Source organism: Vicugna pacos, chromosome 29, assembly GCF_048564905.1.
Source record: "Vicugna pacos chromosome 29, VicPac4, whole genome shotgun sequence".
Taxonomy (NCBI): Eukaryota; Metazoa; Chordata; class Mammalia; order Artiodactyla; family Camelidae; genus Vicugna; species Vicugna pacos.
Genome location: NC_133015.1, coordinates 17,869,045 through 17,897,013, shown reverse-complemented (window position 1 = coordinate 17,897,013; position 27,969 = coordinate 17,869,045). Strand labels below are relative to the sequence as shown.

Genomic DNA, 27,969 nt, shown 5'->3' with positions numbered 1-27,969 from the left:
TTTTAATTATGTTATCTTTTATTATTTTACAATATACTTCAAAAAATGCTGTTACAGTTGCCTTAACTGCTCTATGAGACCTGGAGTCAAAGAATACTGGGAATTAGAACACACAGACATCAAGCTGTAACACCTACTTGTGCGGAACCATCGCTACCAAAGGGATGTCGTCTTTTAAATAAGCAGATGTGTGGTGAGGCCAAATAAAATACAAACTTGTTAAAACAACAGTAAACTTTGTTTCCATGGCTATAGAAAGGAGGTGGTTTTGTTTTTTTGTTTTTTTTTTTTCAACACATCTGGTCTGGCAGCAAGCTGTATTATGCACTTAAAGCAATACATGCCCTGAAAGCTTATATTTTCAGTTGTGCGTGTCACCTGAACTCAGAGCCTAGACACATGAAAAAGTATCGCTCTCAATACCCTCAACGCACCTCCCTCCATAAGGTCACAATGTTCTTGAACTCAAGACTCTCGTTGGTGGAGTATTTTACAATCGTTTTTCTCCAGAGACACTAGATCTTTTAGTTTTCTTTAAAAGAGAAGTGATGGAAATGCAAGGAGACCCTCCAGGGTCCCAGTCTCACTTCACATTGTCCAAGTAGTACAATAGCAGCTCTACACGTTGAGGAAAAAGAAGTCTTCATTTTTTTCCTATGAGTTTTTCATCGTATCAGCATTAAGATTTACCTGGATTTAGTTGGGTGTTCCAAAAGAAAACTTTTAGTTGCCAAATATTTCAGAAATTTAATAAAGCATTACATATATGTAATTAGCTCTTATCTACCAAAAATATATATATATATGTATATATATTTATATTTATCTTACTTTCACCGAAGTCTTTTTTTTTTTTTTTTCCTGGCTGTTAACATGAGAAACAAGATTAAGTGGACGAATGCTGGCTTTATTTCTTTATAAGCAATAATTTGAGCCTTTTTTCTTTTCATTTGATATGACTACATGTTCGTAATAGATTCACAAAAGGCAATACAAGGAATAGGCATCTGCCAAGCAATTCACGTTTTAAGGTTAGACTCTACTGAACAGCACTGTGGCATTAGAGGCATTCTGTTGTTTTCTTTTTTCAAGTCTGTCAGTTCTTTACTATTTTTTTTTCTAGCAGGGGATAGTGTGTAATCAAAGTAAGGCCTAAAGACCACATACAGTCACTCCCAGTATTTGGGTGGACAGAACTCTCAAGAGCTGATGTAAACCCAACTGAAGAGCAGTCAACTAGAACCACATTTGGTCACATCCAAATAGTCTCCAGTAACCCTGCTGATGTATATGTTTCCTTCTCAACTGATTTTTGTGTTGATCTTATTAAAATTGTAACAAGTAAGATTGCCAAGTTTTTGTAGCGTTGTATTTTTAGGGGACTATTATGTTCAAATGAATATGCTTTAATTCACAGAATATCATTTGTAACGTCTCTTCTATAAACATGGTTGGCAAAATAAAAAAGGCACAAAAGGGGAATGAAGAGACATGCTTTCAACTTTCAGTGATGAGTACCAAAGCAAGTCTCTTTCATGAAAAAAGGCAGAGAACAATGTTCAGTAATTCATGCATAACTTGAGCTAAAAAAAGCCACTTCTCTTCAGACAGGTCCTAAGGCTTCAGAAAGCAAGTTTCCCTAATCACGTGCTTCATGTCACATAAAAGGTAAAGCTGTACATGTGTATGTTTGGTTTAACAGTGGACCCATGTTTTTTAAAAAGTGAGGCAATTAAACAAAGGAAAACAAAGCCAAAATATCTTCATAAACAAAGCAACTCCACCTGCAGCCTCTGTCCTTTTTACCACTCAGTGGATAAAATGTCCAGTAAAATGCGAAATGCAGCATACTCAATCATGTCGTCTAGAAACTTTTCATGATAACTTATTGCAAATTGCACTTGACAGTTCACCACAACAATGGAAAACTGGCCCCTTGTTTGTTCACACAGTCCTTGAGCCCCAAACTGAAGTCACCAGTAAAATGATCTGGATAAAAAGTTTGCAGCTGTGCTCAGCCAGCTAGCTCCACCCTCCGAGTGTGAGCCCACCCGGGACACTGCTTTGTCCTGCTCCTTCGTGGGACTCTCATCCTCAGGCAGGTAGTCGGGCAACTCTGTGTTCTGTTCTACCTCCACAGGTGTGTCTTGGAATGGGACCAGCATCTGATACACAGAACATGTTAAGAATTATGACAAGGTCAACGTAATTGATAAACAGGTACACGCCCTAAGTTAAAAGTCAATTTTACTTCTCATCCTAGTCACCGTATTTATTCTCCGAGGCTATATTCCTTTCAAAGGTATCCCCTTACATGACGGCGGACCCAACTGTTGAGCAGGATGCAAAGCACAGAACGGAGGAATTACACAGGGAAATTCTGACGCTTTTCTCCAGGGGCTCCAGGAATAAATGTTCAAACCTTTTGTCTATTTAAAAATGACAAAAGCATCTGGCTGTTGGGGGCCCCGAAGGGCCACTGAACCCCCTCCTTTCCATGGGAACTCAAATGAGCTAAAGCCACATAGATTCCTTTTGGCTCTCACAAAGCTAGTGGAAACTGTAGCAAGAGGCAAAGATTCTCACTCTACACACTTGCTCAATGGTGGGGTTGGGTCTTTACTTTCTGGATTGGCAACACTGAGGTTAGAAAGGATATGGAGGCAAGGAAACCACATATCCTTTATTTCCATATAAAATCAGCAAGACACTTCCGCCAAGAGCAAGGACAGACTCTGAAATCCACATGAGGGCTCTCTGTATTTCTAAAACCGTTTACTGTTAATCAGGAAACCTTAGGGTAATCTCGCTCAGGCACATTCCTACACAGGCAGCTACAGGTCTAGAAACGCTAGCAACCTGCCAGCCGGCAGCAGTAGTCAGAGCTAGGCGTGAAGCAAACTGAAGGAAGCTTTTACCTCCTCTCCACTTTCACTTTTCACGACTTGCTGAGCCTTCATAACCTTGGTTGATGCTATCGCCGATGCCAAGGCCTAGGCCAGGATAAAGAGAAGACAATTTTGAACACTGGCGTGTCTCCCTGTAACTGCAAGCGTACTCAGCCGTTTAAAATACCAACCTCTGCCTTCAGATCTGAACGGATTCGCACCACACATCTTTGAACGGCCATTTGAAAAGTAAAGCTAATGACGCCTTTAATTTTTAACAAAGCCTCTTCACACAGATTTCGCCGAGACTGAAAAAGTAAAAGCAAAACTGTGATTAGAATTGGCGAAACAATAAAGGTCAATTCAAACATCACTGAACCCATCATTGTATCTGGGAGGAAGGATGGAGCAGGGGGCCAGGGGAAGCAAATGTCCCTATCTGAATTCTACAATCTCGTATTTGAAGGGACAGAAAGGCTTGCGCCTAGGCAAGTTTATTACAATTTAAAAGATCAACAAAATAGTAGTTCCTGCTAGATTTTTTTCTAGCTTCGTCACTAATATTTAATCATTTTAATCAGAAGTAAATGAGTCAATGTTGATTGAAATCTTTACAATCAAACAGAAAGGAAGAATAATACAGAAAAGAAGCTGAAAAGCAGAGGGTCCTCTAGCTCAAGGGTGGGTCAATTATGGTCCAACAGCTATTTTTGTAAATAAAATTTTATTGAACAAGCACCTGCATCTATCTGTTTACATACCATCTAAGTCTAGTTCATGCTCTAGCAGAGTTACTAGTTGCAACAGAGACCACATGGCCTGCAAAACCTCTATTTACTAACTGGCCCTTTAAAGAAAAGATCTGCTGGCGCTGCTCTAGCTTAAAAGTCTCCAGGGACAAATTCCAACAGACTGAAGTGAGAATTGTGAGCGGTCAGTGTCGGAGTCACTATTTTTTAGAGCACTTGGTATTTATAAACATCATTGCGTCCTTCACTTATGGCATTGTCCATGGTTACCACCGCATTCTCAAGGGACATCAATATCCTCTTTTTGGTTCTCATTTCCCCGACAACACAACATAACATACACCCTTCAGTGTGTTAATAACACACTGCCCTGGCCATCTACTTACACCGCTGAGTAGCTCATCTCCGTCTCATTTTATCTCCAAGGTCCAGTGCTACAACTGAGTGATTTTCTTTCTACTTCATCCCTCAGTAGACTATCCTATCACTTAAGCCACCACTACCATGTAGAAGCAGACGTGCATCTCTAAACGTGATTTTATATACATAGGATTTTATTTTCATTTGTCTACAACACATCCACTTGTGGATAACAAGCAGTCACCTCTAACACAAGATCCAAAAAGAAAATGGATTAAAAAGTACCTACAGTTTCTCTTCAGCCCTCCCTGCACCTCCAGCCCATACATCAAATCATCTCCTCTGAAGTCTCCTGTTTCTGTACTGAGACCAAGCTCTGTCTTGGTACTTGAGGGGACAGGAACCTGCAAATGACCCCAAGTCTCTGGAGCACAGCCTAAGAAGCGCTGCCTTCAGATTACCTGGTTCATTCTCCTCTTCTGTTGAATAAAGGCAGTCTTCAAACTTATTCCCACATCCTTCAAAACAACTCACATCTCTGTTTATCTCCCTACTTTAATCACTCTTTCGCTTCTGCATTTCAGCACTCCTCAAGCAAGGATCTAAGATAGTGGTGCGTAGCCACACACAGACCCACAGGCGGCTCCTGTAGCGCACTGCCCCTTCTGCAAAGCCCTTCAGGCAATGAATGCCAAAAGGGTGGGCGTTTATTTCTTCCACATATTCCACACACGGTAAACTTGAAAGTGAAGACAAGTTTGCAGAGCACGCACAGCTATGCGGAAAGTCAGGGCACTACTGGTCTAAGCTGATGCTTTATTTTAAATGTGAGGAAAAAAAAACAAATGTTAGGCAACTTGCCTGGTTTATCACAAGTAAAGAGTCTGACGCTAAATTCCAACTATGTGTGACAGCGAGAAACCAGATTCATGAGGCTAATTTGTCTTTATTTTGACACAAATTAACACAACTGCCAGGGGTGGAGTTCAATTCGAAGATTTGATCTCAGGGACAGGCTACTTCCCTGGTAACCTTGAGATCTTCAACAGAGCAAATAGGATCAAGCATAAGCCACCAAGGATCGGAATGGAAGGTGACAATTAGGTTGTGAGAATCGTAAGTAAATCAAATTAGGAACTGGGCCAGGAGGTAGAAGGGGTGAAGCTAACTGCCTGCCAACGTTAGGAAAGAAGAGAGTGGAGTGGGTAGAAGGAGAGAGGAAAAGGGAGGGAGGAGGGAGGAGAGGGGGAGGAGGAGAGGGAGAGAACGTGTACTCTTCCAGTATCTACTGGCTCACTCTCCTAAGTCTTTGCTGAAATGTCAGTTTCTCCAGGGTTTTTCGGAACCCTCCTGTTTTAAACTGTAACCTACCACCCCACCCCTCAGCAGTTTCTAGTTACCTTCCCTTTATTTTTCTCTACAAAATTTACCACTTCTAATATACCATACAACTTGGCTTATTGACTCTCTCCTCCAACTGTGTGAGCTTAATGAGGTCAAACACAGGATTTACGAGAGCTTTTGCTTATTTTGGTCCCTGCTGTATCCTTGGTGCCTAAAATAGTGCCTGGCATACACTATGTGCCAGGCTATGCCACCAAAAAATGTTAGTATTACAGTACAGTTTTAGAGTTAACTTGCTTATATTTTATCTCCGATTTAAGCAATTACATTCTTAAGACATTTCGGCCTGTATTCTGTGTGTGTGCATTGTTGGGTTTTATTATTTGCTTTGTGCTCGATTTAAAAAGGAACTGTATTATTCTTATTCATTAACATTAAACAGATGGTACTGGTGACATTTTACGTATCTTAATGTCTTTCACTCAATCAATTTACATTTACCAAAACCTGCTTTCTAGAAACTTTTCAGACCTTGTGGCCCCAGTTTCAATAAGATAGCTGTTGAGTTATTTGGCAATGTCCGGATAACATGCATGCAAAAAGTTTCCCCAACCCCTATTTACTGACTCCTAAACCCTGAGGCCTAATATTAAGAGCAAAGTAGAATGAGTCGAGAAAAACTACACTGTACTACTCTAAAAGACGGTACAAGTGTCATTACTGTCTCCTTAAACATTTGGTAGATGTAACTAAAAAACTGTGCTTTACACTGGAATTTGACACAACACTGTAAAATGACTATAACTCAATAAAAAAAAAAGTTTAAAAAAAAATCTGGTAGAATTCACCTTGAAGGCATCTAAGCTAGAAATTGTCTTTATGGTAAGGTTTTTAACTACAAATTCAATTTCTTTGATAGATATAGAGCTATTCATTCAGGTTCCATTTCTTTTTGAGTGAGTTTTTGTGTCTTTCAAGAAATTTTCCTGTTTCATCTACATTATCAAATTTATTAGCATAAACTAATTTAAAACAGTCACTAATTTTCCTTTTAATATCTATATTAAAAATCTATAGAAATGTTCTCATTTCTGATATTGATAATTTGTGACTTCTCTCTTGTATTCTTGATCAATTTGGCTAGAGGTTTTTTAATTGATCATGTCAAAAGTCAGCTTTAGATTTCATTGATTTGTCTCTACTGCTTTTCATTTCATTGATTTATGCTTTTTATGTTTTTTCTCTTCTTTGGATTTAATTTGCTCCTCTTCTTCTAGTTTCTGAAGGTAGAGGTTGAAGTCATGGAGATCTCTTTCTTTTGTGTAAAAACATTTAGGCATTTGGTGTTAATGAATTCCCCTCTGAACACTGCTTCGCTGCTTCCCACAAATTCTGATAGTACATTTTCGTTTTCACTCAGTTCAAAATGTTTCCTAGTTTTTCCTTTGACTTCTTCACTGACACATGGACTATTACTTAGACATGTGTTACTCTGTTTCCAAAGTACTTGAGGGATTGTTACTCCTAATCTGCTGTTCACTGTGCTCAGAGAACATACTCTGCATGGTACTAATTCTTTTCAATTAAGAGTTGTTTTATGGGCCACAATATATTCCGTCTTGGTAAATGTTTCATGTGCACATGAAAAGAATGAATATTATCTTGCTGCTGACTGCAGTATTCTATTAATATCAATTAGGTTAGGCTGGTTGTAAGCGTAATTTGAGTCTTCTATATCCCTTCTGATTTTCTGTATACTTGTTCTATTAATTGAGAGAGTGCGCTTTAAATCTCCAGCTCTGTGAATTTATTTCTCCTCGCGTTTCTGTCGGTTTTTGCTGCATACATTTTTAAGTTCCATAATTGGTGCATAAATATTTAAAATTGTTATGTCCTTTGATTGACTGACCTCTTTAGCACACGATGCCCCCCTTTATCAGTATAAAACACTGATACTGGGACTTAAAGACTGTTAGCAGGTGACACTGAAGTAACTAGTTAACGTGGTTTCTCCTCCCCATGTTATGAACCATGTGTTTACAAAAGCCTTACCGTGTCATCAAGACCATCTATATGCAAAACCACTGTTTTGGCACGTTTGTTTGTGGTTCCCAGAAAAAACTGAGCTTTCCTTCGACGTGAATTCATTTCATTGAAACTATCACCATCTGCCATGTTAGAAGACTGAAGAATGTCATAGATTTCAGAGGCCAGCAGTTTTGTTTCTCCTGGAGTTGTAGTCCTTGAAAGGAAACATATAAGTTAATAAATGAGTCCTGTCACTTCTACTGAATCTGTAATTTTATTTCTCAACTTTGTAAAAACTTTGTTTTCTTCATTTTGATGCTTTGTTCAGTTTGAAAAAAGTATCAGTGAATCCCAGAATAATCAATAATGTAGAAAATCATGTAGTGCATAATAAAATCTTCTAATTTCATTTTAAACCTATGGTTCATTAATATTCAAAATCCATCACCAGAATGGTATAAAAGCACATTTAATAGAAATCATTAATTAAATAGGAAATCAACTAAAAAGATCAGGATATAACATGTCCCCGGATTAATACTAACATTCAACACTCAATTTGACCTTGAAGAAAATACAACACATAAAAATCCAAAAGGAGGTGGGTGGGTATACCTCAGCGGTAGAGCACATGCTTAGCATGCACAAGGTCCTGGATTCAATCCCCAGTGCCTCCATTAAAAAAAAAAAAGTTTAAAAAATTAAATTAAATTTTTAAAAAATCCAAAAGAAAACAAATTAGAAGAGAATCATTTATATTACTTATTTCAACAAAAGGATGTCTTAGTAAATTCAAACTGATCTTCTCAATTCACATTTTTTATATACCTTTTACAAAATATGTATATATCATTAAACCACAACTCAAACAAAAGTTTTCCTTTTTAAACTTTTAAATCCTACTGTAGCTCCTCATGTAAATATCTATTGTCAGGCTGCCCGACAGCACTTCTGGCATCAACAGAAATGCTCTGTCTCTGCACTGTCCACTCACGTGGTTCCTGAGCACTTGAAATGTGGCAAGTGCAACTAAAGAAATGAATTTTATTTACTTTTAATTAACAGCCACACATGGAAGTGGGTACCATAACTGGCAGCACAGATCTAATGGTTCTTATCAGCTGAATAGCAGAGACAAAAGTACACAACGATAAGAAAATAATCCTCATTTCACCTCTAACTGGGCTCAATTAAGTCCAAACCCTTTAGCACACATTCAAGGCCTTTAAAAGCTTTACCAACGTCAGCTCACTGTGCCCTTTTATGAATGCCTTTCCCTCAGTCAGAAGAGCTTCACCTAGACCATGTCCTTGAAGGCTCAGCTCAACCACCGTCTTCTCTATGAAGCCTCCGCACCCCAACACCCCACTCCTCCCCTGCATTTAAAGCACTACGCTTGCACTTATACTATGGATCTTAACTTCTATTTCTTTCTCTTCAAGAATAGGGATGTATTCTCTGTCCGTAACAAAATTTTTGGCAATCCATTTGTTTAATGAATGAGCAGAAATACTTCAATTTCTGATATTCGAACTGTACACATTCTAGCTCTACAGATCATCAATTCCAGGGGTGCTAATATGGCAATATTCTGGATCCCCAATTTACTATACCGAGTGTTTTTCTGGGCTATTGTTGACGACAGAGATCAATTACTTTGAACGATTTTGGCTTTGCAGGAAGCTACCAAAAAAACTGTTTTTTTAGGAGATGTCTCAGCACTTTTCTGAGAGCTGTATTATAGTTTATTGAAAAGGTCACTGCAATTCTGAGATATTTTAAACACTAGCCAACCACAAGCTGTAAGAAGCATGAGGACACTGGCAGGAGGTATTCATGAATTTAAGAGGGAAAAAATAGTGTCTGTTATCCTTCTCTACCATGGGTATTGTTTTTAGATGTCTGCATCAGATAAAAGAATGATCACAACACGTAACAGGAGATGCAACTAATGACCTTCTCATAATAATTTTTAAAACACACACTCTTTCAGAACTTTTTAATGTGCTTCCTAACCAACCAGCAGCGACAAAAGTCATTAAAAGACTGTAACATCATATTATTATCTTCCTGTCCTGCAGAGTAAGAACTGTAAGACTAGTTCTTAACCAAATAGGACTACTAATCCCTTTGAGAATCTGGTATAAAATTACAGACTGTATCACAGGAAAAATGCAAATTAAAAATTTTTCCAAATCCATTTGTGAGTTTATCACGTGCTCACCCAAACCATCCATCTTATCTCAACCTCAAGGAACACAGACAGTTTAAATCTTTTTTGGAAACTGATCTAGAACTGGAGGGGACAGGAGAATGGCAATGCAGCAATTCTATCCCATGTTTGAAAAAATGCAACTGAATGGTAACTGCTGGCAAGAGTACAATTGATATCATCTGAAAAAAAATTAATAGTGATTAAAAACACACAAAAATATCTACACTTTTTGACTGAGAAATTCTTCCATTAAAACTTAAAAAAAATCCATGAAATAAAAGTAATCTAAACTATAAAAACTGTCTTTTATGCAGTTAGGCAATGAAGTTTTAGAACAGTACCGTCCAATGTAACTTTCCAGAGATGACAGAAATGTAGCCACCAGCCACATGACTACTGAACACATGGAATATGGCTAAAGAGACTGAGGAATCGGGTTTTGGTTTTTTTGGAGGTGGGCGAGGGCAGGTAATTAGGTTTATTTATTTATTTATTTGTTTGTTTGTTTTTTAATGAAGGTACTGAGGATTGAACCCAGGATCTGCTAAGCAAGCACTCTACCAGTGAATAACTTCCCGTACTCAAAGGAACTGGTTTTTAAATATAATTTTAATTAGTTTAAACTTAAACTGCCACATGCGGCTAATGACTACCATACTGGACAGAGTTTCAGGGAGAAAGGAAGACTGCTTCTGCTGTCAGCTTCCTTAAACTAGCCTTCCTTTTCCTGATTGATTGTTGCTCCTACTCTTCTGACAAACCATTTCTTTAGCACCCTTTCTGACTGAGGTCTTGCAAAAGAAATTAGCTCCACAAAAAAAACATCTGAGTGACCATTTCTGTAATTCTCCCAAGATGGTACAGAGCTAGACTGATGACATACAAGCTAGATGGTATAGAGCTATTCTCCCCAGATTCCCAGGGCAGAAGAAAATCAGTGTAGCTGATGGATTCCTCAGGGCTTCTGGACTTAATTCTCTCATAAACCTGTTCTGGTAGTTTCTATATTAGTAGCAACATACTTAGGAGAGGAACTGTCATTTCCTCATAAGAACAATCTGCAAAAGTGATACAAGCACAGTTAACAATTTTACTTGCGTAGCTCCAGAGGCCAGTCACACTAACTTTCAATTACAAAGTTGCAGATTTACAACAAAAACTATACCTTATCTATGGAGTCACAAAGGCTACATCTACTTAGATAAACAAAGCAATTACAGACCACAAACTGGCAAAAATGGTTATAGAAAATAAATACTCCCACTACCGCTATTTTTCACTCCCTTTATTTCATAGTTTCAAAGCTTCCTCATTTTCATACACTAATAAATTCCTTTCTGGAAGATTTTCAATCTTTATTTACTTAAAACCAAAAGATTCTAAAAGAATAAAACAATCAAATCAACATGACAGTCTCACTATTATTCTAAGCATGTTCTTCCAGTATACTTCATAGAACTAATTTTATTGCTGCCCTTCCTACGAAACAGTTAAGGGAATACCTCTACTTATAGTCACAGATGTCTCTTAAAACTAAGTAAAATTCTGTCTCAGGCAAAATGAAATTTGCAAAAGCGTTTAAACAAAAATGAATTAAAACGAAGTTTCTTCTTGACCTGGGCACTATATGAAGTATCACAAATATCTCTGCATAATTGCTGTTCAACAAATTATAAATGATTTCCTTATTTTTAAAAAATGCTTTTAAAACCAAAAAGAAAAACCCAAGATTAAAAAAAAAAGAAACTTACTGCTCAAATACTGTGATTCAAAACATTTAAGTACAAAAAGTCTACAGTTACATGGTACATTTGGCCATAAATGTAAGAAAGACTGCATAATTAAACAAGTATTAATTGCTCTAATCTTCTTAGGCAAGTGAAAATTGAAAGAGCTGATTAATGTCCTGGATTTAGTTCAGTCTTTAAAATCTGACACCTGAAAAAAAGACTATCTTGAAAAGCTCTTTCATCTAAGTAATTGGAATTTACTCTCAGTAATTTACTATTCAATAATGAAGTATATTGATTCCTCACCATTTTTTCTAATTAGTTATGTATATTGACTGAAAACGTTCAAAATATTATTCATAAAATACAACTAAAGGTGAACTCTGATCTTTATTATATATCAAAAATAATTTTAATTTTGAATATATTTCCTTATTGGTCATAAACACCAATTCACTCTAATTCTAGATGCTGCTAATAACATTTTATATTGCCCATAAAAGCCAATTAAGACTTCCATATACTTCATGGAAGCAATGAATATACCATTTTATTGTTGAAGACTTGCTATGGTCTTTTGAAGAACTTCACAACTTTTCCCTTAGGAGTTGGTTTTCCATTTTTTCTTCTGTGCTGTTCACTAAGAAAAAAATGTTCTTGTAACATTTATGCAATCCAGAAAATCATCCCTTATCTTTTAATGTAAAAAAAAAATCCTAGAGGAAGGTTCCAAGAAGGAAGTCAACAGCTCTGTTTAGGGAACAATGAAGTCCAAGGCAGGCAAACTATGATCCTTGAGCAAAAGCCCATTCATTTACACATCATCTGTGGCTGCTCTGACCCACAAGGGCAGAGCTGAGTATTGCAACAGAGATGATAAGCCCAGTAAAGCCTAAAATAATTACTACTTGGCTTTTTATTCTATAAGAGAAATCTGCCAATCTCTGTTCTAAAAAAAAAAAAGTACAAAAAACCCCCCATAAAAATCAAGGCAAAATGTAGCAGCATTTTCAAGAATCACAAGAGAACAAAAAGGTGAACCAGGATGGTCCAGTTGTCCTTTAAGTATCAAGATTATAGAAAAAGAGTTTTAAACATGAAAGAACTCAAGGAGTATTTGAAGCTTACTTGAGTAACTTCAACCAACAAAGAAATGATTGGGAAAGCTTTAGCAAAAGGACTAATGATAAGCATTTTATGTATCTTACTGTAGATCTAAATTTAAAATAAAGGTGGGAAAGAGAATGGAAGAATATATAAATGTTCTGACAAAGTAGACATAATGCAACTTAAAAAAAGAAAGGAAAAGGGAGAAGAGGAAAGCAGAAAAAGTCAGTGACCACGGAACACATAATAGGTGGGAGTCAAAAGATTACCATTAACAAGATTATACTGTATAGCACAGGGAAACATACACAAGATCTTGTGGTAGTTCACAGCGAAAAAAAATGTGACAATGAATATATGTATGTTCATGCATAACTGAAAAATTGTGCTCTACACTGGAATTTGACACAACACTGTAAAATGACTATAACTCAACAAAAAAGTTTAAAAGAAGATTACCATTAAAATAAGCAAGATAGTGAAAGTTTAAATAAGAGAACAGACAACTTAGAACCTTTTTTAAAGTATAAATACAAAGGCAACTACTAAGACAAATCTAAGTATCAGAAGAAATTTTCAAAATAAAACAGCATGCAGAGAAACAAAACTACTGTAACATGATGTACCCAGTAACTGTAACAAAAAAGAGTTAAGATGAAATATATCAGTAACAGCAGTAAATATAAATGGACCTAGCTCATCAATTAAAAGACAGTTTTTCAACCTGACTCACAAAGCAAGACACAATTAAGACAAAGTGATTCAGGAATAAAGGAATGGGGAAAAAAACAAAGGAATGGGCAAATGTAGGCCAAATAGAAACAACCTATACTGACATCAAGCAAAGGAGAATTCCAGTCCCAACTCTGAACATTAAACATGACAAAGGACATTTTTTAACACCTAAAATACATAATTCACAATACCTATATATAAGTTATGAATACATATGTACCAAACAACACGTGTGGAGAGGGAATGATAAAGCAAATACTGATAAAGTTCAAATATTAAAACAAACAGTAAAATGTTAACATTTGGGGACTACAGGTACAGGTATCTAGGTACTATCATGCTGTCTGTACCACTTTTCCGACAGTCTGATGTCATGTCAATCTAAAGTTTAAGTATATGTATATATAAGCACATATTTAAATGAAAAGATAAATGGCATTATGGATTTTTATATTTTCTAATTTTTATAAATAAACCACAATAAGATTTTAAAATATTTTTAAAAAAAAGGAGCACAAAAAAGGCATAAAGAAATGAAGCACACTTTCACTGAAGATTTTAGCAAGAATAGACCACCATTACTATGGCACTATTTCAAAATCTAGAATTTTAGGAAGTTCTTCAGATGAAATGAGATATTTTAAAGTTGAGATGCCACGTTTTATTAAAGTGGCTTTTATTTATAGCATACTTCATGTTAGATATTCACAAGTGCTTTTATGAACTGCATCTTGTATCAGAAGTATTACTTCTGAAATACCAATTAACAAATGTCCTAAACTTGATTTAAATGTTCTCCTAAATTGACATTTTGAAAATTCTCTTCGCAGAGGGATCCAGGACTAAAAATTACGTGTAAAAAGGTTCTAACCTCTAATGACAAGTGTTTATTTATGGAAGAGAATAAAATTAGAACACAATACCAGATTCATTTTGAGTGACAGAGACCTTAAATTTCTCTCTACAGTTAAAGAACTGAAAGTAACAGTGACTTTGAAGTCAATCCAATTGTCAATCTGTGAGCACCAATTTGATGTAAACCCAAGTCAAACCTGCTGCTGAATAACATGTTAAAATCTCAGCAAAACTCTGTACAAAACATAATTTGGTGAATAAAGGGCAAATATTTTAGTACACAGAAACTTCCCTGTTTTCCCCTCTGCTTCTCATGTTGAGAATAACCTCTACTCTCCCTACCTACTTCTGCCTCTTGGTCTCCCCTTAGATCACTCTAATCAATAAAGCAGCGTCCCTCCACACAGATTGTCTTCGTTCTGTGGGGCTTTCCCGGGTATAGGAAGATCCTTCTGCTTCCTCCTTAGTTGCACGGTTCCACAGAATCATAGCTACGTCTCTTCCTAACTCAGTACTCCTAAACAGAGAGAAATGATCTGAATCCCACGGTGACTGCCCGACTGCCATGGGGCAGCCACATCACTGAAAACCATTAAGATATATAACAGATCTCTTGTGCTACGTACGGCTCACCAAGATGATCTGTATAAGAATGAGATGACTATTAGTCCATAAACTACTTAATTTGGAATAGTGGTAAATCAGTTATCTGTATCTGGCAACACAGATGTCAAAGTACAAAATAGTATCTTAAGAATATATGTTTACAGTGTCAAAACCATTATGCATATAGAAAACCCTGCTCTATGATAAAAACTTTTCATTTTGATTTTTAATACAGGTACCCAAAAGAAACAAGTACATGAGGAGAAAATAAAAATGCTAGAGCAATCCAATTTCCTAAAAAAGAAAATCATGTCCAAGCCATGAGACATTCACAACACAAAGTTAAACATGCTGAACCAAGACCCGACTCTAATACTTCATTGTCTTAACGTTTATAAGCCAAACACAGTTTTATTAACCTGCTAACATTCAAATACACTGATAAACTTCTAGGATGATTATTTTGGTAAACAGAGGTACTTTTTAAAAAGCTTGAAAGGCAACCTTCAAATCTGAGATCTCTAATAGCCAAATGAGCTGAAAAACGTATATAAAAATAATTATACCCTATCTTCACTTTTGAGAGGGTGATAGGACCAAACTATAACGGAGTATGCAATGAATGTACAACTGTTTTTACTACTGGAGGCACCAGTAATGATAGCCACGTTGTCCTAAAAATATACGTTATTTGAATTAAAAAGATGCAGCCACGGAGATACACTGCTTATCTCCCTCTAATAAAGACACTTGCCCTTCGGCTGCAGCAAGTATAGTAGCACAGCCACCAGCAGTAGTGGCTCTGAGATCTGTTGCACCATTCAGTCCTTCACTCCAAGGCCTGGCTCTTCCCCAGCAGACCCCAGCCAACGACTGAGCAGTGGGGGCACTAGGGCCGGGCCACTTCTGCCCAATGCCTGTCTCATCTACAAAGTAACCCTTGCTTTGGAGCTCCCCCCTTGAACTGGTTACCTATTTGTACTGTAATCTGAGACTCTCCTAGCCCCACCCAGTTACCAGATCTGCACTGTAGCCTAAAGACGGTGGTCCAATCCTGCTTCATTCCCCTGTCTATACAGACCTTACCTCACAATAAACCTCTTCCATTTATAACTCTATTTCAGGATCTCCTTTCCAGATGCTATTGCAAGATAACACAATACTTCTCTTACAAAGATACAAGTAGTCTACCTACTATTCTGCAGAGGTATCACTCGCTCACAGATACATATATATACACCACAACCTTAGCCAACCAAGCTAAGAAACTGTTTCATAGGTTCAACCTATAGTACCTCTAAAACTCGCTCCAAATCTTTAAAGTTCAGATTTGAAGTATATTTAAACATATCAACGTTAATTTTTCGTCTTATTTCTTACATTTAAAAAATTTTACCACCTATTTTCAGCTTCAATAACCATACCTGTCAAAGGAATACACAATCTTAAGTTCATCATATTAATAAAATACTATGTTTAATTTATTATTATTATCCATATTATGCTTAAACCTTTCAGTGTTTCAAAAAAAAACTAATATGGCAGTTAAAAATACTCAGTTATATGGCATTAAAGCACACTAGGAACAAGAATAAAGCAACCTTTCATTTTGTACAACACTTTAGAATTTACAGAGCATTTCTACACATTATTACCCCATTGAATTCCCAAGCACTTTGAAGATGTTACTGCAGGCTGACAGATAAGGAAACTGAGGGTCAAAGAGATCATATGTCTCAAGTCATAACCAGAACCCAAATTTTTATTAATGGAATTCACCTCAAACCATAAGCAACGATTAACACGATGACGGCAGGCAACCTTTTGTTATTTGTTTCTAGCTTGTCATTATCAAAGACCAAGGCACCATAAACTACCTTATCAGGTAGCTGACTCAATGAGAACAAATATTTAAGTAATCTTTCAAAAATAAGGTTAATAAAACAAAATTTATCTAGAAGCCAAGAACACTAAGAAAATAATATTCTGCCTTGGAAGTCAGTTTAGATGATTCTCTACTGATACAATTTACCTTAAAGTGTGAATTACAGAACTTTTCTGAGCACTCAAGCCAAAGAAACTAAGTTTTAAAAATCAAATTAAACGCTAACTTATTATAGATTTAAAGGCAGTCATGTCTTGTTTGAGATCAAGATACAAAGTAAAGTAAGATAAAACCTCAGAAAGCATTAGCTTTTTTGCTTCCAGACACAGCGGAAATATCACAACACTTAATATTCCATTTCAAGTCTTCTACAAGGGAATCAGCAAGGTCCAAGAAAGGGGCAATACCCGACACCCCCACAGGCGACACAGCTGAAGGACTACAGACAAGAAACCTGGCCTCTCTGTATTTTTCTCACCCATAAAACTGTTATCTGTCAAACCCAAATCAAAAAGTTGTAAACAACAGGATGAAATGACAGATAGGCAAATCTTAGCAAAATGAAAGGTATAATTAAAAACCACCCATTTGCTAAAATTCAAATTAAATAGCTCTACATCTCTTAAGACACCTCTCGATGGTGCTCAGGAAAACATCACCAAAAGTTCTTTTTTGTCATGATACTGGTCAAGGTTCTTTTGAGTAAGATTTTAAGATTCTGAGATGAAGTAATGAAGAATTCTGTACTACACTATAATATTGCATATTTTCAAATGTCACATGTGTTGCTCGACTAGCAAGTCAATTCACATACACTTAACAAAACTTCATTTAAGTTAGGATTTTTCTTTTTAAAAATATTATTCATAAGTACACTGTTTATCAACATTTAAAATAAACTTAGAACACTTTCATAAGGATGATTATTAATATTAAAAAATAATCAGAACACTGACCATCAGAATATTTCTGGACACAATAACCCACAAAAGTATGACTTTATATTAGAATACAAATCTCAGCAAAATTTTGTATTAACCAGTGAACACTTAACAAGATCCATTTTTCTATTCCATTAGGAAACACCATCTATTGTACTTACTTCTGTATAACATTTTGCAAGCTTAACATCATACCCAGTTCTCCTTTCATCTTTTCTCTGTTAGCACGGCATTCTGCCAAGTATCGAAGAGCCTACAGCAAAAACAATATAGGTTAACTCGTATGTCCAGATGATTCAAAATTATACCTGCTACTAACTTACTGCAGGAGGAAAAAGAGTAAAACATTGGTTTTTGTTTTTAGAATCACTTGGTTTTGAAGTGTTTAGAAACTCTTCTTTAAGTGTGACCATCAGATCAGTCCTCTAGGGGAGAAAAATAATCCAAGCTGAAGTAGCTGAATCTGCTCTTTGAAATGAAGGTTCCTAACTTATCTGCAAGGTCAGAATTAGGTTGTTCTGATTCTATTTTCATCATTTCATCTTGTCAAGGATACGAGGAACTGCATTCCTGATTTATTAATTTCAGGGAGTAGTCCCAATAGCCACCATTTCCCTAGGTGCTTTTTACATATTAATTAAAATAAACTGCTGAGGGGACAAAATATACTACCACCTTATGGAATTAACAGTTTAAAGTTTTACAATTTATCTTTAAAATATCTTTTTTTTTAACTGAAAAGCAAAAGATGAACTCACTCTCACAAATTTCTATTTTGTGAATCTAACTTTTCTAGGGTGCTTTTCTCTTAAGATTTAATGTACATTTTTGCAAGTATTTGCTTCACATGCTGATTCTTAGGGATTTCATTAGTTGTTCCATAGACCTTCTGTTCCATGAGACAGAGCTCTCATCCTTCACTGAGGACTATTCATACCTGATTTGCAGGGGAATATCTCTGGGAATTACACCACCCAGAACCATCTCAGGCCACTGACCTTCATGTTGTCTACTGGTCCTCTATACTACATTCCCAAAGTGCCAGCTCATTACATGAAATCACAAATTCAACAACCTGTCTCTGACTACAATCTCCTATCCTTTCTATAACCACTACCTTAATTTTTACTTCAGTTCACAGAGGATTCACTGCCAAGGGAACTGCCTTCCCTCCATAAAAAACTAACAAACAGGACAACATTTATTAAACATGCTGGACAAGAGGCTGGACTGGAATCCCTGAAGAAGAGAAATGATGAGGCAGGCCTGACAACTGCCCCATCCCACTGCTCTGGAGGCGGCTCCAGACCGCAGCACAGGGAGGGAAGCCAGCAAAGCCCAGTGGTCTTGCTGAGCCGGAGAGGCAGAGATCAGAGTTGGGGAGGTTAGGGTGGTACAGAATACGTCCATATTTGGTTTTTGTCCAGGTCCTGGCTCAGAGCTCTTAAAACTTTTGGAATTTTCTGATAGGAGCTTCTTTTGTTCTCTACAAGGCGGTTCTTTGGATCGCCCTTGGATGAGTTTATGTCAAATAAGTGAGTTAGGTTAGGGCCCCTAGATAGCCTCAGGAAGGGACTAGTCACTAGAAAGACCAAATGACCAGAGGGTGGGAACTTTCAGCCCCACCCACTGACCTGGGGGTAGAGGCGCTGGAGACAGAGTTCTGTAAAAATTCAACAAGGAGATACAGTTTCTGACTTGATGAATACATTCATGTGCCAGAGGGTGGCACACCCCAACTCCACAGGGATAGAAGTTCCTGTACTCAGGACCCTTCTAGATCTTGCCCTATGTACCTACCTGTTCATTTGTATCCTTTGTAAGAAAAACAAACAAACAAACTGGTAAATGCAAAAGTGGCTTCCTGAGTTCTGAAGCCACCCTAGTAAATTATCAAACTGAGGGGGAGTCAGATGGATCACCCAATTTATAGCTGCTTAGTTAGAAATACAGGTGACCTGATACTTGCAACTAGCCTTTGAAGTGAAGACAGTCTTGTGGGACTGGGCCTTAAACCTGGGGAATTTGATACTTAATTCTGAGTGGTTAGTGTCAGAATTGAATTGCTGGACACCCAGCTGGTGTTCACAGAGGATCAGAGAACTGGCTAGTGTCAGAAAACACCCCAGGCAGCTAGAATTTGCGGAGCAGAGTAACAGAGGAGGGATCTGCACAGCAAGGGATCGTTTGTGTCTCCCCAGCCAGAAGTGAAAAGATCTCACAGTGCAGAAGGAATCAGGGTGAATCCCCAGCAGAGCATCCCCTTAGTAGTGGTGATATCACAGAACACAGGCTGCTTTGGAGTCACTCTACAAAGCCTAAATGCAAGTCTTGAAAAAATCAAACCAATCCCAAGTAACCTACCTACAAGCAAGAACAGGCTGAAGAATACTTGTAAGGATACCAAAAAATCCAAACCCAAACCCCAAAATCTGTCTGGCATCTGATTAAAAGTAGCCAGGCATGAAAAGCAGCAGGAAAATATGACCCATAATCAGGAGGGAAAAAGGTCAATAGAAATAGACCTAGACATGACAGAGGTGAAATTAGAAAACAAGAACACAAAAACAGCTATTATAAGTACATTCCACATGTTCAAGGACGAGTAGGAAAACATAACATGGAGGCGGGGAAGAAATGAAAGACATTAAAAAGACCCAAATGTAACTTCTAGAGAATAAAAACATAATGTCTAAAATGAAAAGCACACTGGGGAGGATTAACAGCAGATTAGATACTACAGAAAAGAAGATCAATGAACTTTAAAATGTAGCAACAGAAACTACTCAAAATTCAGAATTGAGAAGGAGGGGAAAAAAAACCTTAAAGAAAAAAAAAAAGGAACAGTGCAATAGTGACCTGTGGGACAACATGAGCCTAACACACACATAACTGGAGTCTCAGGAGAGGAGTGCGAATGAGGGAAAAAACGTTGAAAAAATAATGCATGACAGTTTCCCTAAAGTGATGAAAACTACAGGTCCAAGATCCAATAAATTCCAAGCAAAACAAGAACAAACAAAAACACAGCATAAAGAAAGCCATTAATATCAAGCACATAACAATCCCTTGCTGAAGACCAGTGATTAAGTCACAAAAACAGCAGGAAAAAGGCTTAAATGTTACATCGAGAGGAACAAAGATAAGAACCACCGGTCTTACTAGAAATAATCTGAGCCAGACGGCGAAACAACACTTTGGAACGCACCGGGCAAAAAAGCCACCAGCAAACCGGCATTACAGAAAAGCGTTCAAGTTCTTCAGGCAGAAAATAAAAGACACCATTAGAAACATGAATCTGTGCTAAGAAGTGAAGAACACCAGAAAAGGTAAATGTGACAGTAAATATAAAGTACACTTGATTTTTAAAATTTTAATCTTTTAAAAGATAATGGTTTAGAACAAAAAAATACTGTAGATTTTTAACATACACAGAAGTAAAACGTATGACAAAAAATAGCACAAAGGATGGGAGGATATGGAAATATAACGCTGTATGATTCTTACATTATATGTGAAGCATGTGATTTACTTAAAAGTAGACTGTGACAAGTTAAACCTAGAGCAACTGCTAAAAAATTAAAAAACGAAAAGGTTTCTTTCTTCTTATCCTTGTTGCAATTCTCACTGAAGTAGGACCCAAACTAGGGGCCATGCAAATTCTCCCATTTGTTACTACCAGTCACTCACATCAGTGTCAGTTCTGCCTATCAGACTTCATTCTGTGAAGGTAACATAGGAAATCTGCATTATGTAGTTTGATTTTCAAAAAGGGAAAAAAAGCCTGTATTATTTTTCTGTATGTACTTGTGAAATTAGACTAAATGGGAAATGATCATGGGTCCTTAAGTAAAGGACGAGTTTTAAATTTTCTGTTACATTAATTTTCATTTAAACTCCGTTATGAAAATTTTAGAAGACACAAAGTATACAAAGTGTGTGGTCACCCCATGTACCCACCATTCAGCTTCAACAATTCGGTAATTGTTGGCAATCTCGCTTCATCCATCTCCCCTGCCGCTAACCACGCTGGAGCACTTATAGCAAATCTCAAGAGGACGTATAATTCCATTTGTAAATACTTCAGCACATCCCTAAGAAATTAATGGGTCTTTCTAGTTAACTTAATGATAATACTATTAGAATACTATGCAAAAGCAATTATGGTTTTTTAATATCTACTGTCCTGTCTATATTTATTTCAAGCTATCTACAAATGTATTTTCGGTTGATTTGTTCAAATCAGGATTCAAATCAGTTCCACATATTACACCTGGTTTGATATGTCTCTTAAGTCTCTCTTAGTCTATAACAGTTACTGCTACTCTCCTACACCTCAACTGCTTTTTTTTTTTTTTAATGAAATTTATTGTTCACAGACCTGGATTATTTGTCCTCCAGAAATGATCACTTTCTGGATTTGCCTGACTGTCTGGTATTATTCTTTAACATCTTTCTCTAGTCCCCTCATTTCCCACAATATGGTAGTTCCTTCTGCATTAGTTATGATCCTGTATATGTTCTCTTTTCCTCACCTTTTCCTTTCCGTCTTATATTAAAACGAGTGCCATGCCCATCTACTGATGAATGGATAGACAGAATACGGCACAGCCATGCAATGGACTGTCATTCACCCATAAAGGGGAATGCAGTACCTTGCAGCTACCGTGTGGATGAACCTTGAAAGCATTATGCTCAGTGAAAAAAGTCACAAAGACCACGTATTATATGATTTTATTTATTAAAGATCTATAGGCACTTTTGCTGGCATAGGCAAATATAAAGAGACAGAAAGTCATGGCTGCTTAGGGAAGGCGGGTGGGGACTGAGGAGAAATAGGGAAAGAGCAGTTTCTTGCTGAGGTGATGGAAGTGTTCTAGAACTGACTGTGGTGATGGTTGCACGACTCTGTAAACATACGAAAATCCACGGAATTGCATACTTTAGGTAAATTATATGGTACATGATTTACATCTGAATAAAGCTGTTACAAAACAAAACAATAAGTGCCTCTTTAATGTGAGTGTTTTTCTGTACTGTTATGATTTAACACTTAAGATTTCTTCTTAAGTGAAAAAAGGAAGTTGCAGAACATTCCACACACATGGTATCCTATGATTTGTGTCAAAAAATAAAAATACAGTGTGCTACCACTTGTATAAAAGGACTCTACACATACATATATGTTTGCACATACAAAAATACATCCAAACTTGTCATTATTTCCTCTACAGTTACTTTTAACTTTTTACCATGTCATCTAATACTTTTTCAAATTCTCCTTTACTGCAAAATTATAACACCAAGACTGAGGTTCCTAAAGGCAACTTACCAGCAAAGCTGAGTGGACAACAGGGGGGTTGGGATGGTCCATAAATAAAATAAGGCCGGGCAGACATCCCTGATCCTGGACGATGGCTCTTCGATTTAATGGATCTGCTGCCAGATCCCGCAGCTGGTTCACCACCGAGAGCGCATCAGGTTCTTCATTCATGGTGGAGGAAGAGGAATTCATCTTCTATGCCACACACATGAACAAAAGCTTCTTAAATTCTGTAGAAAGGTTTTGTAAAATTAGTTCTAAGCTGCTGAGGTATGTTACGGCATTTGTTAAATAATCAGAATTATAACACCTTCAGGAAAAAACAGATGAATCTAAATCACACAGAAACTTAAGAATTGGCAATTCCAGTTTGAGAAAAGTAAAATGAACATAAGAAGCTGACTTTTAAAAAAAAGTTATTTATGTGTGCACAGTGTTTAAAGAACATATGCCATCTTCATTATTCCAACAAGTTTCTTTTTAGCAGTACATATTTTAACACTAAAGTCACAATAAACAAGAGCTTTACAGTTTAAGCTTATAACCTTTGCTACACTTCTCAACCTGCAACGCTGCCAATGCTCCTTTCCGCTAGAACATTTCTGGAGCCTAAGACAAGTGCCTCAGAGAAAATGGCTAGCAGACAGCTTTTTTCTTATTCTTCAGTGAACAAAACCCAGACTACTGGGTTTACAAAAGATAAAATCCCCTTAGAAAAAGGAGGGAGTCAAAGAAGGTCATGAACAAAGAAGCCAAGAAGGGTATCTTGCCCTGTGCCTCAGGCCAGTGAAGTCTGGGAGATCAGGGTGAATCTGAATGGAATCTAAGCACACCTGTCCCCCAGAGTGTGTCACTCTCAGAAGAATGAAACAGAACCTGAGGTGAGGAATTCATCTGGCAGCTAAGCAAACAGTCACAGAGAAGTTAAGTAACTTGCCCCAGGTGACAAAAGGTAGTTAGTATAGAACTGGGCTAAAACCTTATTTACTATCTCCTAAACTGGTCAGCAGTCTTTACACTTCCCATATCTTCCTTTTAAATTCAGCACACTCTTTTCCCATAAAAGCAAGATATTTTAGAAAATGTAACACGATAAACATATACAAAAACCAAAATACAAAATATCTAGGAACAATCCTCATATAGGCATAAAGTTAAAAACAGTAACTCCATTAACCAAACTACACACTATATTTCTTCTCAGAAGAATGTAAAGGTATAAATACTCTCATCAAATTAATGAGTTAGTTTAACACTAATTACAGAAACAATGCTAACTGGGGGAGGAGGGCTGGGAACACAATTATTCTGTAACTCTAGAAAGGCTATTCAAGTTATTGGAGGGGTGGGGGAAAGCAAGCAGAAATGGCTTCCCCATGTACTGAAATACACAAAGATACAGAGAGTAAAGCAGTGGTAGTGGTGGTGGTGGTAGTGGTGGTGGTGGGTGGTGGGTGGTGGGTGGTGGGGCAGTAGCTGAGAGATACTTCTCCCAGGAAAGTCGTTTATACATTAGTTTAAGAAAGCAGGCTCTCAGTGAGACAAACCCAGGCTCCACCACTTGGCAAATGTGATTTTAGGCAGATAACTTAAACTCTTGGTCTTAGTTTCTTCATCTATAAAATGGGACGAATCATAGCAGCTATCAAATGGATATTACCTGCCAAATACTATCGTGTTAAAGCCTTGTTTTCTCTGAGTCCTTTAGTTCGCATTTGCTTGAAAATTCAAAAATTTTCAAGTATTTTATCTGGGTTTTTTTCCACAGGTGTTGTGAGTTAAGATCCTATGCAGTGGTTTTTAATTGCTTATAAGTTATATCAATACCATTTCTTGAATAATCTTACTATTTTCCATTGATGTTTGACTCCATGTAACTTACAACTGTTACTGAGCATTTACAATGTGCCAAGTACACTAAGCCTTTTACATGTATTAATGGATAGTATTTGGCATGGAAGTTTCTCAAAACGAAAACAGTTACTTAGGCAACTTAAAAAAGGATTTAAAAAAAAAGCAATAGACTGCACAGAGAGAAGATTAAAGGGTTTGGGGGCAAGTTGCCTCTTAGGTACAACATCCTCAATATCCCTGTTTACAAACCAGCTTACTCATGAGCTTTTTATGTGCTATCACCAGCACAAACCCTATCCAAAAGTGGAATCTGCAGAACCAATCACTGGCCCAAAGGCCCAAGAATAGAGTCGCATTTAAGAACTAAATATCATAGATGATAGTCTTTTGCACACAATACTGGCCTTGGACCTGGAGAGCTCCATTCTCATCTAAGGAGTACTTAGAAAACTTAGTAGGAATGAGTCTGAAAAGTTATGGTCTTTCCTGCTTCTTTGAGGTGAACCAAAGGCAAGAGTTAAAACTTCCAACCTTACCAGTCCACTGACTAGGAGCAGGCTCAAATTAGGATCCGCCAGGAAAAAGTAGAGAATAACGTAAGGTATACCTTTTAATTTCTCTTTTATTTAGCTTAATGTGGACAAATAAATCATTATAAGACCATGAACGCACCCCAAACTCTAACAAGAACTCTGGTCACCTAAGGGATCTTATTTATAAAAAAAAAAAAAAAAAAAAAAAAAAAAAAAGCCAGCAGGCCAGGTGAGGCCTGAGAGTCTGCACTGCCAACAAGCTCCCAGGTGAGGTCTATCTATGCCGCTAGTCAGGGAACCACTTTGGGAAGCTAGGAGTTCGCTGATGTGAGGCACCTGTATAATTAGGCAGCTGCCTGAAAGATGTGCTTTCAGCCAAGATTTACCACTCAACTTAAAGAATTATTTAGCTCTTACATGCAGAATTAAATATAACAAATACACAGAGCCGCAGAAATTACACACTCAAAACCTAAGTTCACACCCAGTTAAGCGAGTTTTAAAAAGTAACGTTAAGCATTGACACCAGACCTGGCTTTCCCTTTACTAGCAACTAACTGTAACTCTTTGAGAAGTTGGGTTACCTCCTTTGAGCCTCAGTTTCGTCTCATAACAATCCTGAGGGGTTGTCAGGATCAAAGAAAATAAAAACTTGAGATGGTGTTAAGAGTACCAGCAACTGTCAAACAAGAACAATACCTGAGACAGTGGGGACTCCTATTCGGCCAGGTGTTGGGGTACACTCTGCACTACCCTCAGACATCAGTTCACTACCACGAAAGGAGGTGCTACATGCAAGAACGCCAAGAACAGTTTTTAAAATACAGAGACGTGAACATTGGCCTCGCCTGAATGAAGCCAAACACAACCATGTCCTGCTCTTAATAGACACGCAGGTGCACAAAACTAATAGTTAACAAAGAACAACCTGGAGAGATGAAGAAGGGAGATGACAGCCATCAGTAATTCCAGGGTTCGTAAAAATCGGAAGTAGAGAAGATAGGGGGTAAATGAACAAAGCGAACATTTTCACAGGACACAGGGGAGCAAGGCGCTTTAAAACGCCGGAGGGGAAGCACTGCTGGGTCCTGAGAAGACAGGCAGAGCGCCCCTGCTCAGGCCGACTCGCCGACTGGGTGCCGGGGCCGCCTTCTGCGGCCTTCCCGGCTCCACCGCTTTGTCTGCCGCCCCGGGACCCTACATACCGCTCTAGCGCTTTAGGAGTCCAGAGCCTGCCGCAGCATCAAGGCCACACCAACGAACGAGGTAGAGGGATCCTGGAGGCACGGAGCAGGTCCCTCCGTTCGGAGCCGCGGGCTCAGCGACGGTAAACGACCATACTGCCTCTAAGAGCCAGAGAACGAGGGCGCTGGCGGGGAAAGACTCTACGGACTCTCCCCCGTGACCCAGGCGCATCCGCCGGTTGTGCCCTCCCATTGGCTGGTACCATTCCAAAGCGAGGAAAAGACATCCAATCCGCGAAGGCCTTCTTAGACTAAAGCGTTCATTGGTGACCAAGGGAGATGCCCGAAGTATTGAACCAGAAGGCCCAATGAGAACCCAGGAAAACTGAATTGGCCCAAACGACTCTCCGTCCATTAAGCGCTGAGCAGTGGAACTTGATTCCAGCTGAGACGCTTCCCGGACTACAATTCCCAGCTTTCCCGCGCTGGAGGGGCGCTTCCACTCCTACGTTCAGAAATTCGAATTGAACTCTTCTCTAGCAGCTCTTTCAGTTCCAATAGAGTAGTTTCGTAGTATTCGCTTCAGTGAGAACCTTAAAAAAAAAATTTTTTTTTGCGATTTTACTAAGAACATTAGCACTGTCTTCCAAGCAGCGCGAAGGTCGCAAAGTAGTTTTTTGTTTTAAATAAAAACTTCTTTTTGGAACGATTTTTTTTTTCCTTCTTGTAAAGGAAACAGACGACTAGAGAGAATATTCTCCAGTTCGTGAAGAAGTATTGTAAAAATATCGTCTGCTTAGTTCATCAAAGTAAGTGTTTAAATAGTTGTTTTATCGACGACAGTCACTTAAGTTTTTGTTTTCTTTTAGATTTTTTTTAATATTTGTCTAAATATAAGTGTAATCTAAATCCCACAGGACAGTCTGAGAATACGCTTCTATTGTATTAAATAACCTCTCTGGATAGATTCCAGATTTTCTTCCACAGTTTGATTCCGCTACGTAGCTCATCTATTAAAATCAGAAGGAATTTGAGAGGCCTCTAATGGGGAAAGACTGTGAGTGAGAATAAGTGTCCCGAGCTGTATTCTGTGCTAATGTCTCCAGTACTTTGATTCATCTGAAAGTGAATTTACAAACCAACGATTTTACTTATGTTCAAATTTCTTTGCCTTCCCTTATCCTTGGTTATCTTTCTCTTTTTTCTAATAAACTCAAGAAGAAACAATCTCTTTCACAACATTTGACCTATAGCAACAAGGTGTGTTTTCTGCTTCCCAAAGACAAAAGAGGGCATGGTGGTAAGTGAACAGAGTCCAAAATAAAAAGAAAAAAGAGATGATGCATAATGTTCAGTGGTAGAAGCACTAGCCTCATTAGTAACAATTAACTAGACCATTAACTGCTGGAACTGAAAACAAAAAAAGAGAAAGAGACAGAGAGAAATGAAAAAAAGAATCATAAATGTAGAAAGCTATAAAAAAGTAAATATGAGAAGTCCAAAGGGCAGAGTCAGGTTAACCCATTTGACTGAGTGAATCAAATTTCATTCAGTATTGTTATTAAAAATAATAACCCAGGAAAATAAACTTGCTATTTTTGCTATGGTTAATTTGTATGTTAGAAAGGGAGG

General features: G+C 37.6%; 1 protein-coding gene across 1 annotated transcript; it reads right to left on the bottom strand.

Moving 5' to 3' along the window:
* On the bottom strand, window positions 1–26,550 carry ARMC1 (armadillo repeat containing 1). Its single transcript, XM_006204688.4, has 7 exons — window positions 26,359–26,550; window positions 22,776–22,996; window positions 17,605–17,696; window positions 7,394–7,583; window positions 3,080–3,196; window positions 2,919–2,993; window positions 1–2,165 (listed from the first exon to the last, which is right to left on the bottom strand). Exons 2-7 carry the CDS (start codon window positions 22,956–22,958, stop codon window positions 1,974–1,976), a joined length of 849 nt encoding a protein of 282 aa, XP_006204750.1. The 5' UTR covers window positions 22,959–22,996; window positions 26,359–26,550; the 3' UTR covers window positions 1–1,973.
* Window positions 26,551–27,969: the final 1,419 nt, after the last annotated feature.